General features: G+C 33.7%; 1 protein-coding gene across 1 annotated transcript; it reads left to right on the plus strand.

Moving 5' to 3' along the window:
• The first annotated feature begins 7,128 nt into the window (after window positions 1-7,128).
• LOC103966417 (auxin-responsive protein SAUR15) lies at window positions 7,129-8,272 on the plus strand. The gene has a single exon (XM_009379582.3). The coding sequence runs from the start codon at window positions 7,574-7,576 to the stop codon at window positions 7,958-7,960; it is 387 nt and encodes a 128-aa protein (XP_009377857.1). The 5' UTR covers window positions 7,129-7,573; the 3' UTR covers window positions 7,961-8,272.
• Window positions 8,273-11,849: the final 3,577 nt, after the last annotated feature.

Consider the following 11,849-nt stretch of genomic DNA (forward strand, 5'->3'; position numbering starts at 1 on the left):
ATTGCACTACTACCTTGCATACGAATCTCTCGCTCCGCAAACCCCATAACCATGCCTCAGTCCTTGCTTGTATTGCCCTTTGTATCTGCTCCTCTTGCCCATCCCTCAATCTCATAGTCATCCTGTCGGTCATCGATCCAATCCCCCACGTGTATGCCATTTACGAAATTAAAAGAGTGGGGTGGCCAGTCCCCCTCGTAGCCGATGTACTATCTTTCTCTTTTATCTGGGCTTGAAACCAACTTCGTTGGATAAACTTACGTAGGCAAAGTTTCCCTTAATATTTTGAGTTGAGGATCAAATGAAGGATTCTGAACACAACAATTGTTGCATTACTTTCAATATCAATGCAAATGGGTGAAAGCAAATCGACAAGCCTAGGTCTCTGATAAGCCTATTTGAACTAGAAGACTTGGGGTGAAAGCAAATCAACAACCGCTTACCCTACATTTTTGTCCCCACCAAAAAAAAAAAAAAATTGATCTTGACACGAACGAGCACTCTTATTCTATTCACTAATTGTCAATTGTGATAATTGAACTTAAAGACTTACAAAAAAGTCAAAATTGAATACCATAGCTTTGAAAGTTTCGTAGTTGTCCACATAGATATATTCATCTTCTTATATCACTTGTGACTAAGAAAAAGTGATTTATCCAATCATCTGTAAGCATCAAGCATCTCTCCATGACTTAGAGAAATTCTTGTATTCGGAGGTCATATTTGTATTAGTCCAAATTATACCTAAATACATTAAAACTCATTTCTTTGTGAGTTAAATAGTTCATATTATTTTGCTGTTGGACACAAAAATTTCTCAATTATTCGATACAGACACTTGTGGATTAATAAATTCCTTTGGTTGAATTTAAATTTCTAGAAAATATTCGTCAATGGAGTACACATTTTAGGTACAAATGGATCTCATGGCCCAAACAAACAACTTAAAGTCTTGACGTATGACTCTTAGGCCTAGTCAAAGGATCTTGGATCTTGTTCCATATATTGTCCGGCCCACCCTATGTCCCATTTCTCATGTCTCCTAGTGAGTGAAGTTGCACCATAACTTCCATGTCAACTACGCCTTTCTTTTCTTAGAGGCAACGCCAGCCATGCTTTCTTATTTTTTGATTGCCTATAACTTAAGACTTTCTTTATTCTTTGCTCCTCACACGTTTCAATCAAATTTGACAATTGTAATAGTTAGGGCATCCCTCTCTTCATTACGACAAATGTCAATGTCAAGTTCAATAGTTTCTAGCAACACTCCCATTCACCACTTCAAGTAGAATGTTGTGTTTAGATGTTTTTGATTAGTGAAAGCGTTTAGCTTAGTGATTATGGGTTTAAAATTCCATGTATGTACTAGAACATGTTCATATTTCAGATTAAAATATTGCTCAGCTCTTCAAAAAAGGTCAAGCTACTTTTGGTCAATTTGGTTCTCTAGATTCCAATATTCTTTTGTAGTACAATTAAATTGAAATTTTCAGTTCAACTTCTGCAATTTGACCTTCAAATAGTGGTCTTCACGGGACAAGGCAATTGAAGTGGCAAACCTAATTTTCCTTCCACGTCATTCCATTGGATGAATGTAGCGTTCAAGAGCATCTTCAATATAGATGTTAAAAGATAAATATCAAATGTTAATTTTATAACTAACGTGACAATATCAAATTTTCTCTTTTTCCAACCGATATGTTTTTTTGTTATAAATTATATTTGTATGATCTATTAAAAAAAAATCAATTAAAATGAATTTTCAAGATCTATAATTTGTGCATTAATGGGATCCACATAATAAAATAATTAAAAATGATATGGCATCACCTTTTGTCATATGTCAATCTGTATAGGATTGATATATCGCTCCTACCTTCAAATTTGATTACATGACATTCCACTTAGGATTTGACATTTTATTTAGAGATGGTCTAAGACAATTTGCCTCAACGACTTTGGTGACAAGGCAACATTGCTTTGTTGAAAGGGAAAACTAATGAAAAATATTTGAAAACTTTGAGTTTTAACGAAAATAATAAAATAAATGGTAAAATGTATAGTACTAGGATTGATTTTTTAGTGTAAAAATGTGGTTTTTTGTTAAAATGAACAGTACCTGGAGCTTTTTGTTAAAGTTCTCTTGTTGAAAAGGTGAAGGCAAATTAGGCCCCAATTTTTTTAAGGAAAACTAATGAAAATGGCTTGAAAACTTTGAGATTTAACGATAAGGACAAAATAAAGGGTAAAGAAAATAGTATCATGATTGACTTTTAAGTGTAAAAATGTGGTTTTTCGTTAAAGTGAACAGTACTGGAAGCTTTTCGTTAAAGTTCCTTCTTTTTTTTTTTTTTTTTTTTTTTTATAAATTTATTTGGAACATGATTTATATGTATATCATAAAGTGATGTTGTCAGGGTATTTGCTCAAGGGAAATGATTTTCACACTTTCATTTCATCTTCATGCATTCTTCATTTGTTTTTGTGCATTGATTTATTCAATCATGTGGCTAAGTAAGAACAAAAATGTAAGAAATAGAAAGGAGTTGAGGAAATAATTTCCTTTTGCTTCCTTAGTTGTCTCATCGCTTAGAGTGACAAATTTTTCATGAGGTTAGTAGAATAGTAAATGCGAAACATAACATAAATCATCAAAGTACGTGTGCCTCAAAACTTTACCTTGTCCCTTCGAGATGCACAAAGATCACTTGGGCCTTGGGCCTCGTTTGGTATGTAAGACTAAATTGGAATGAATAACTTTCTAATTGAAAGATATATTGAGGGGAGATATGAGCAAATTATGTCCAATTTGAGGGTAAAAGATTGATTACTCATAAATGAGACTTATCTATTCCAATCCTCTTCAACCTGGTAGGATTAGAAAAGATGAGTTTCTTCATGTCGAATTATCTTCTAATTTCCTCTTGATGAAAAATCATTCACTTCTACCTTCAATATGCCTTGAAATTAGAGAGGTATCTATTCCAATCCAACCGAACAAACCAAATCAGTTCTTAATAAGGCTGGGATGAAATACAAGTCATGCAGAAGAAAAAAGAATATTATTGATAATTCATGTTATACGGAATCCAATGCATAATTGACTGCGGATTTTTTTATCACATTGAATATAAAGGCCCCACGTTTAAATGCCGAAGTAAGTTGTTTGACTTGGTGGGGAACTTTCCCCCACTGCACATGTTTTCAAATAAAACAATGTTACAATGGCCAAATTTTAAATTAAATTTGCAAATTAAATAATGTGTGACTAATAGGAAATGAACACGTTAATCGACACTTCAGTAATAATTCAATCATCAACATCTACCTCATATGATTTCAAAATTTGATCTCTCTAGCATTATCTTTTCAAATATAATAGCCTCGTTTGGTGCTTGGGATTGGATTGGAGTTGGAGGAAGTATATACAAATTATGTTGGAGGAAAATTGAAGAAATTATGTCCAACTTAAAAGTAAAAGATGAAATACCAATGAAGAAACTTCTTTATAACCGGTATAACACGCCTCTTAAGATGTTTTGAACGTGTTTAAAAATGGAGAAATTGAATCACATTATTGCTGGCCTATTGTGAGGTACTAATTTTAAAAAAAAAAAAACCACAAAAAAATTAATTATTAAAAAAATACTATTAAACTGACGAAAATGCCCCTACCTTATTTGATGCATTATTTTGGGATGCCTTTGAAGTTTTTTTGTCTTAGGGGCATTTTTGTCCAAATATTTTTGTGCCTATTGTAAGGCACTAACTAAAAAAAATGTAACAAAAAATTAGTTTTAAAAAAAAAGCACTGTTAAATGACGAAAATGCCAATTCCTTATTTGATACATTATTTTGGGATGCCTTTGAAGTTTTTTGTCTTGGGGGCATTTTTGTCCAAATATTTTTGTTGAAGCTTGGTGACATCAAAATCACTATTCACTTTTCAAATGGCTTTATATATAGATAGATTAATAATCTCCCTCTAGACGTTTCTCTCCCTTATTTTCTCCGCCTTCATTTTTTTTCATTTTCTCTGCCTTCTTCATTTTCATCTCTTCTATCGTCTTCAACTACCCAACAAAGCAACTGCCATTGGAGCAAGTCTGCGCTCTGAATCTCTCACTCCACAAACCCCATAACCATGCCTCAGTCCTTGCTTGTATTGCCCCTTGTATCTACTCATCTTGCCCATCCCTCAATCTCATAGTCGTCGTGTCGGCTGTCGATCCAATCCTCTACGTATATGCCATTTACGAGATCAAAAGAGAGATTGGGGTGGCCAGTCCCCCTCGTAGCCGTTGTACCATCTTTCTCTTTTATCCGGGCTTGAAACCAACTCCATATGATAAACTTATGTAGGCAAAGTTTCCCTTAATATTTTGAGTTGAGGATCAAATGAAGGATTCTGAACCCAACAGTTGTTCCGTTACTTTCAATATCAATGCAAATGGGTGAAAGCAAATCAACAAGCCTAGGTCTCCGATAAGCCTATTTGAACTAGAAGACTGGGGGTGAAAGCAAATCAACAACCGTGTTTACCCTACATTTTTGTCCCCACCCAAAAAATAAATAAAAAATAAAAAATTGATCTTGACACGAACGAGCACTTTTATTCTATTCACTATTTGTCAATTGTGATAATTGAACTAAGACTTTCAAAAAAATCAAAATTGAATACCATAGCTTTGAAAGGCTAGTTGTCCGCATAGATATATTCATCTTCTTATATCACTTGTGACTAAGAAAAAGTGATTTATCCAATCATCTGCAAGCATCAAGCATCTCTCCACGACTTAGAGAAATTCTTGTATTCGGAGGTCATATTTGTATTGGTCCAAATTATACCTAAATACATTAAAACTCATTTCTTTGTAAGTGAGTTAAATAGTTCATATTATTTTGCTGTCAGACACAAGAATTTCTCAGTTATTCGACACAAACACTTGTGGATTACTAAATTTCTTTGGTTGATATTCGTCAATGGAGTACACATTTTAGGTACAAATGGATCTCATGGCCCAAATAAACAATTCAAAGTCTTGACGTATGACTCTTAGGCCTAGTCAAAGGATCTTGTTCCATATATTGTCCGGCCCACCCTATGTCCCATTTGTCATGTCTCCTAGTGAGTGGAGTTGCACCATAACTTCCATGTCAACTGCGCCTTCCTTTTCTTAGAGGCAATGCCGGCCATGCTTTCTTATTTTTTGTTTGCCTATAACTTAAGACTTTCTTTATTCTTTGCTCCTCACACGTTTCAATCAAATTTGACAATTGTAATAGTTAGGGCATCCCTCTCTTCATTACGACAAATGTCAATGTCAAGTTCAATAGTTTCTAGCAACACTTCCATTCACCACTTCTTTGTAGGAGTGGCTAACATGATTGAAGCGGTAGCCATGAAAATCAAACATGAGAGGATGAAGGCTGTAGCAATACTAAAGTCTTCTACTGAGCATCTAACCAAATACAACTACTTAATGAGAAGTTCATGTTGTTTTTCTAGAGTTTGCAGAGACCTTAGTATTTATATTGGCTAAGGCATTACGGTTCCATCCATAAGAGAATCTCAAATCCCACTTTCTTAACCTACCAGTTAGGTATTATAATTACATGTTTATCAAGGATTCAATTATCTTATTTAGATTCCAAAGCACACATTCATAAGGCTGATATAAAGGGGTCAAAGAACAATCTTAGTATTAATGTCTATTATTTCATTTGATTGAATTGTAGACCACTTAAAAGTTCATTAGTATTGGATTTTGATTTTGAACAAACGATATTATTTACACTAAAGAAGTAGGGGAGTGGGCTAAGCCTCACAAAAATTCAATAGATAAGAGTTCGTCTCTAATGATTGAGGACTACTCAAGAATAGACTTAGAGAAGTTATCTATGTATTTACAAGAAGAATTCGATTATAATCATTGAAAACTATCAATGGACGATTGAGAACAAGTACTTAAATATATCACTTATCTTTGTATTTACGATAAGGGGTCGACTTTAATGATCGAGAACTATGTAGGAATAGACATGTTAAGGAAGCCAAACTCTTCTTATCCAATGGAAAACTAAAGAGGGCATGCAAGAGTGTGTTTGTTTGTTTGGTGCATAGGTAGTTCTTAGTTCTTTTTTCAAGTTTGATTAGGCAAGCCCTATACTATATATGGTGGTTGATTCTTGTATAGAAATATAATAACAAACCAACTATTTGTTTTTTTAACTTTCCAGCTAATGAATTGAGATTCCACTCGTTCCCCATAAAGTTGATCAAGGCACTATAAAAATTGTAATGATAAAATGTGGTTGGTATTATTTACCAAAAAAGAAAAATTGTGGTTGGCATGCAATTTGGTTCAAACTGACAAATGATTCCATGGTGGTTAGGGATTTTAAAGTATATTTAGTTAGTGCCATTCCATCATTGTTTATGGGAATTGAACATTTTACATGCCCAATAATTACACTTCAATTTGTTTTCTCTTTACCACCATCAAATACTTTTTGTCTCATTTATGGAACCCTTGGGTTGACTCAAATTCCAAATTATACAACAAGCATTGTGCACCAACAAATGTGGTGCTAAACCCTCTAACAATTTTTGTCAAATGCCAAAGTGGCTCATTAGATGTTCCCACTTTTGTTGAATTAAGGAAATTCTTACTTCACGCGTTTATTAAAATATAAGTATTAGAATCGTTTCAATTTTTTTTTTTTGCTTCTCGTATGTTTATTAATGCATACATAATTGAAAAAAGTGTGGGTTCTACATTGAAATCTATAATTTGTTACCGGAAAAACAAGTCTAGGTCAACTAGAGTAGAGTAGTTGATCCCATCTCCATTCTTTTTCTCTTTTCGGATTCATAATTTCTCTCTTTCTAAGAAAGTAAACATGTCATTAGAGGAACATGTTCGCAAGGATAATAATGATAAAACCTCTAATGCTACTTACCAGAAAATGAATATGCAAAATATGAGTATCATTTTGAGTTGAAATTTCATGCACTTACTAATACACAAAGAAAGAACATGTAAGTGCATCCCACATTGAAATTAGTTATGTAATGGTCATTTTCAGTGTACGTATCATACCAAGAGGAGAATACATTTCACACTATAATAAACGGGGAAGGAATTTAGACTTGGATACAAAAGAACAAGCACACTACTTTGACTAACTGACCTAACTCACATTTGCCATAACTTTACAACATCTTGCTTTGAGATTAATTGTTCTAAACTGTTATGTTTGGATCAATTAATTGCTCTAAACTGTTAAGAAGTCAGAAACAAATGGGGACAAAGAGAGTCATTATTATGGCCATAGATTAACAATTTAAAAAGTCAGAGGAGACCCTTTCTGAGACATTCCCCCCACTTCCAAAAATCTCAAATAAAATCCCCTCCCCACCCACCACCATTTCCCAATCTCCACTAACCAAAATCATCAAGCCACTCCCTCCTCCTTAGCCTTTCTTAACGTCCACCACCTTCAATCTCCACCCACCTCTCTCTCTCCTCTCCTCTCTTTTTCTCTCTAAACCTCAAAAAACCAAACCAAAATGCTGGGAAAAAGGATGGTGAGCTTCAAAAAGCTAGCAAAGAAAGTGAAGGTTATGGGAGGAGCTGAGAGGGAGCCATCATACCATGAGTGTCTGCTGATCAGAGATTCAGAGCAAGGAGGCTCTCCGTCGTCGAAAACCCCGATCGGGTTTCTGGCCTTGTATGTAGGGGAGGAGCTCCAGAGATTTGTGGTGCCAACAAGCTCCCTTTCTCATCCACTCTTCAAGATGTTGCTGGAGAAGGCTTACAATGAGTACGGCTTTCAGCAGAGAAATGGCCTTGTGGTGCCCTGCAGCGTCTCAGCTTTTGAAGAGGTTTTGAATGCTGTGGAATGCAGCAATGGTAAGTTTGATTTTGGTGAACTTGTTGAGGAGTTTATTTCCTGAGTCACCAGATATATTTTCTTTTTGTGCAAGCAACAGAGAGAGAGAGAGAGAGAGAGAGATGAATCGAAATCTGGACCTCAAGCGTTAGTCGCATTGGGTGACTGGTGAGGCCGAGACAGAAAGGCTTTGACTCTTAACCAAATTGAGCTACGATCCTTCAAGTAGAATGTTGTGTTTAGATGTTTTTGATTAGCGAAAGTGTTTAGCTCGGTGATTATGGGTTTATAATTCCATGTATGTACTAGAACATGTTCATATTTCATATTAAAATATTGCTCAGCTCTTCAAAAAAGGTGAAGCTACTTTTGGTCAGTTTGGTTCTCTAGATTCCAATATTCTTTTGTAGTACAATTAAATTGAAATTTTTAGTTCAGCTTCTGCAATTTGACCTTCAAATAGTGGTCTTCACGGGACAAGGCAACTGACGCGGCAAACGTAATTTTCCTCCCACGTCATTCCATTGGATAAATGCAGCGATCAAGAGCATATCCAATAGAGATGTTAAAAAATAAATGTCAAATATAAATTTTATAGTTAATGTAACAATATCAAATTTTCTTTTTTTCCGACCAATATATTTTTTTGTTATAAATTATATTTGTAGGATCTATTTAAAAAAAAATTCAATTAAAATGAATTTTCAAGATCTATAATTGATGCATTAATGAGATCCACACAATAAAATAATTAAAAAAATGATATGGCATCACCTTTTGTCATATATTAATCCATATAGGATTGATATATCGGTCGGAACTTGCTCCTACCTTCAAATTTGATTACATGACATTCCACTTAGGATTTAACATCTTATTTGGAGATGGTCTAAGACAATTTGCCTCAACGGCTTTGGTGACAAGGCAACATTGCTTTGTTAAAGGGGAAAACTAATGAAAAGGGTTTGAAAACTTTGAGTTTTAACGAAAATAATAGAATAAATGGTAAAATGTATAGTACCAAATTTCCAATTTAAAGGTAAAAGATGAAATACCCATGAAGAAACTTCTCCATTCCAATCCCAAAATGGTAGGTTCAGAAGAGATAAGTTTCCGTCATGTTTAATACCTTGCAATCGACTGAAGTTAAAAAAATCATTCGCTTTTATCTGCACACATAACTTAAATTATAGGGGTGTGATATTCACACACCCCTAACTACTTTTCCCACACCCTTACTATTTTTTAATACTTAATTGGTATCCTACAATTTAATCTTCCACATATACTCTTCCTAATTTTTTTACTTTTGAAAGTTGCTTTTTATTTTTGTTTTTTTCACTTAGAAAAAACCAACACTCAAGATAAACTCCCAGACTTCTCCCCTTCCTCTGTGCCTCCATTCCCCTGTCCTCTTTGCTTCCATTCATACTTTCCACGAAAAGCCAATCTATTACCCTTATTTATTACTTCTTGTGAAAAACCACAATGGATGACCTAATAATAACAGATGAAGAGCTCCATATGGAAATTGAGTTGCAGAACATATTAGATAAGGCATGCAAGGAGGATGGCATGGAGGAAATTTCAAAATGCATTCCTCCTCTTAACACTTTTGATGGTAAGTTTCTAAAGTATTTTCTCAAATTATTAAGATTGATTTTGGAATTTAGGGTTTTTGTTCTCCTCTTGCGTAAGGTTTTTATCTCAATTTGTTTTTTAGGGCTATTTTTTTCTTTCCCTAATTTGTGGTTCAAATGTCAATCGAATGAATGAATACTGGTGTAGTTTTAAAGTTTAAAGAAGATTTTCAAATCATGGATCAGAAAATTAAAAATTGATTTGTGTTGGTTTTGGGGAAATTAATTTTCTATTAGAATGCTGTTTGTATTGGTCCCCAATACACTTTAACTTAATGGTAAATTGGTATTAGGTTTAAATGGTTTTACCTAGGCTCCATGACCATATGGAATTATTGGGTGCCTAATCTCAATGTGCAAAAATCGATTTATAGAGCTGCTTTGCAGCTTAAATTTCGAGTCTGCTGCTAGTAAATACCTAAAATGTTAGAGTTAAGTTTGATACATACAATGTTTTGGTGTAAACTTGATATAATGCATAGAATGCTTTGGTATAAATTTGATACTTAAATGTCTAGCCAATTGATAAAACCAAAGTATATATTTTACATATATAAATGTGTTTGTTTGTGATATATAGGAAGTCAACCAACACTTGACGAGCCTGATAAAATGCTCTTCCATTTACTCTTGAGCCTAATGTTAAACCTCACAAAGGTCGTCCAATGGGGTCTAAAAATAGAAAAGAATCAAGCTCTACAAAGCATGGTCCTTCAAAGTTTGAAATAGTGGAGAAGGCTCAGAAACATGCTCGATAGGTATGTCATTTTTTTATATTTATCTTTTAAGATTGTCTACTATGGTCATGATTATTTATATATACGTATAACTTAATGTTCATTATTTATAGGTGTGAGGAGCATAATGATTTGCCAAAGAAACTTTTTGTTAATAATAGCTCAGATGTGCAAAGAATACATGAAAGTACATATATTTTTGTTGACTTTTCCCCATAAAAATACTAATCAAGTTTGTAATTTTCTTCCTTTTGTTGACATGTTTTTATTTTCCTGTATTGGAGTGCATGAGTTTCATATCTTTTTGGTAACATCGACATCTCCTTTTGAACACAAGATTAAAGGCCAAACATAGTGTAGGCAGGATGTGAAAGCTTGTAATGATATCTGATATATTTTTTGGGGCACGAGGCTACTATTATGGGAATTAAAGTGTATGTGGATTGCTTACTAGTATTTTGTACAATTCATGTAACTTATGGATATATGTTGTATCATTAGGTAATCGTTTTATTTTTATTTATATATTGCTGAAACTTTATTTTTATTTTTATAATAGGCGTTTTATACTTGTTTTGGGATCTCTCAGGTTAGGCAGTGGAACTTAAAGAGTTACAAATGGGCATATATGCTTGTGTGTTTTAAAAAAAAAAAATGTTTAAAATAAAATAACAAAAGTATTCTAAAATTCCAAAGGTTAAAAAGTAGAAAGGGTATGTATGAAAGATTAAATTGTAGAATACCAATTAAGTATTAAAAAATAAAAAGGGTGTGAGAAAAGTAGTTGAGAGTGTGTGAATAGCACACCTCAAATTATATAGGTTATACAATCAAAACTTAAGATAACAACTTAAATATCACAAGTACATTGTCACTGTATCATCCCATGACAATGATACGACGCCGAGTCATCCCGATTCAAAAGAATTTTCATATCATTCCATGTTGCATAGAGGGGTCTACGTTTTGCAGGTAAATGTTACTCTACATCATTATCATGGTTAATGGGCATCCATCCCCTCTCATTAGATAGGTGAACCAAATCCAACCCACTGAGTTGTGGGTACCCATTTAGCACAATGAATTACAAAATGTTATGTATTATTTAATGGGTATGGTTGTTCCGAACCCACATATTTTGCCCAAATGCCCATCCCTACAGAAGTGAATGATTAAGACGTGATTTGATATTGAGATAATTCTGAAAAAAGTCAGTATAAAAAAAGTTGGGAGCTGTTTTTGTGTTTAGTAAACATTCAGTTTCAGCTTTTTTTTCACAATTTTGGGTGAAAAAAAGCCAAAACAAGAAGCTGCAAAACCCAGCTTTGAAAAACTGGTTTTTTTTTTTCACATCTGTTTTATATAAAAGTTTATCAAACACTATAATACTGTTTTTTTTTTTTCAAAAGCACTTTTACAAAAAAGTTTATCAAACATTCTGCTGCTTTATTTCACAGCTGCTTATTCTTACAGTATAACAGAAGTAGACTTTTTTCAAAGTACAACAATATCAAAACAACCCTAAACTTATGGGTTGGTCCACACCAATCTTTTTCAAGATCTTCGCCTTGATATA

This window comes from the organism of the source record quoted next, unplaced genomic scaffold, assembly GCF_019419815.1.
Source record: "Pyrus x bretschneideri cultivar Hongxiangsu unplaced genomic scaffold, Pyrus_bretschneideri_v1 Contig9, whole genome shotgun sequence".
NCBI classification, from domain to species: Eukaryota; Viridiplantae; Streptophyta; class Magnoliopsida; order Rosales; family Rosaceae; genus Pyrus; species Pyrus x bretschneideri.

Excerpts from the sequence above, each read along its gene's own strand:
- LOC103966417 (XM_009379582.3), top strand. The coding sequence starts at position 7,574 with ATGCTGGGAAAAAGGATGGTGAGCTTCAAAAAGCTAGCAAAGAAAGTG.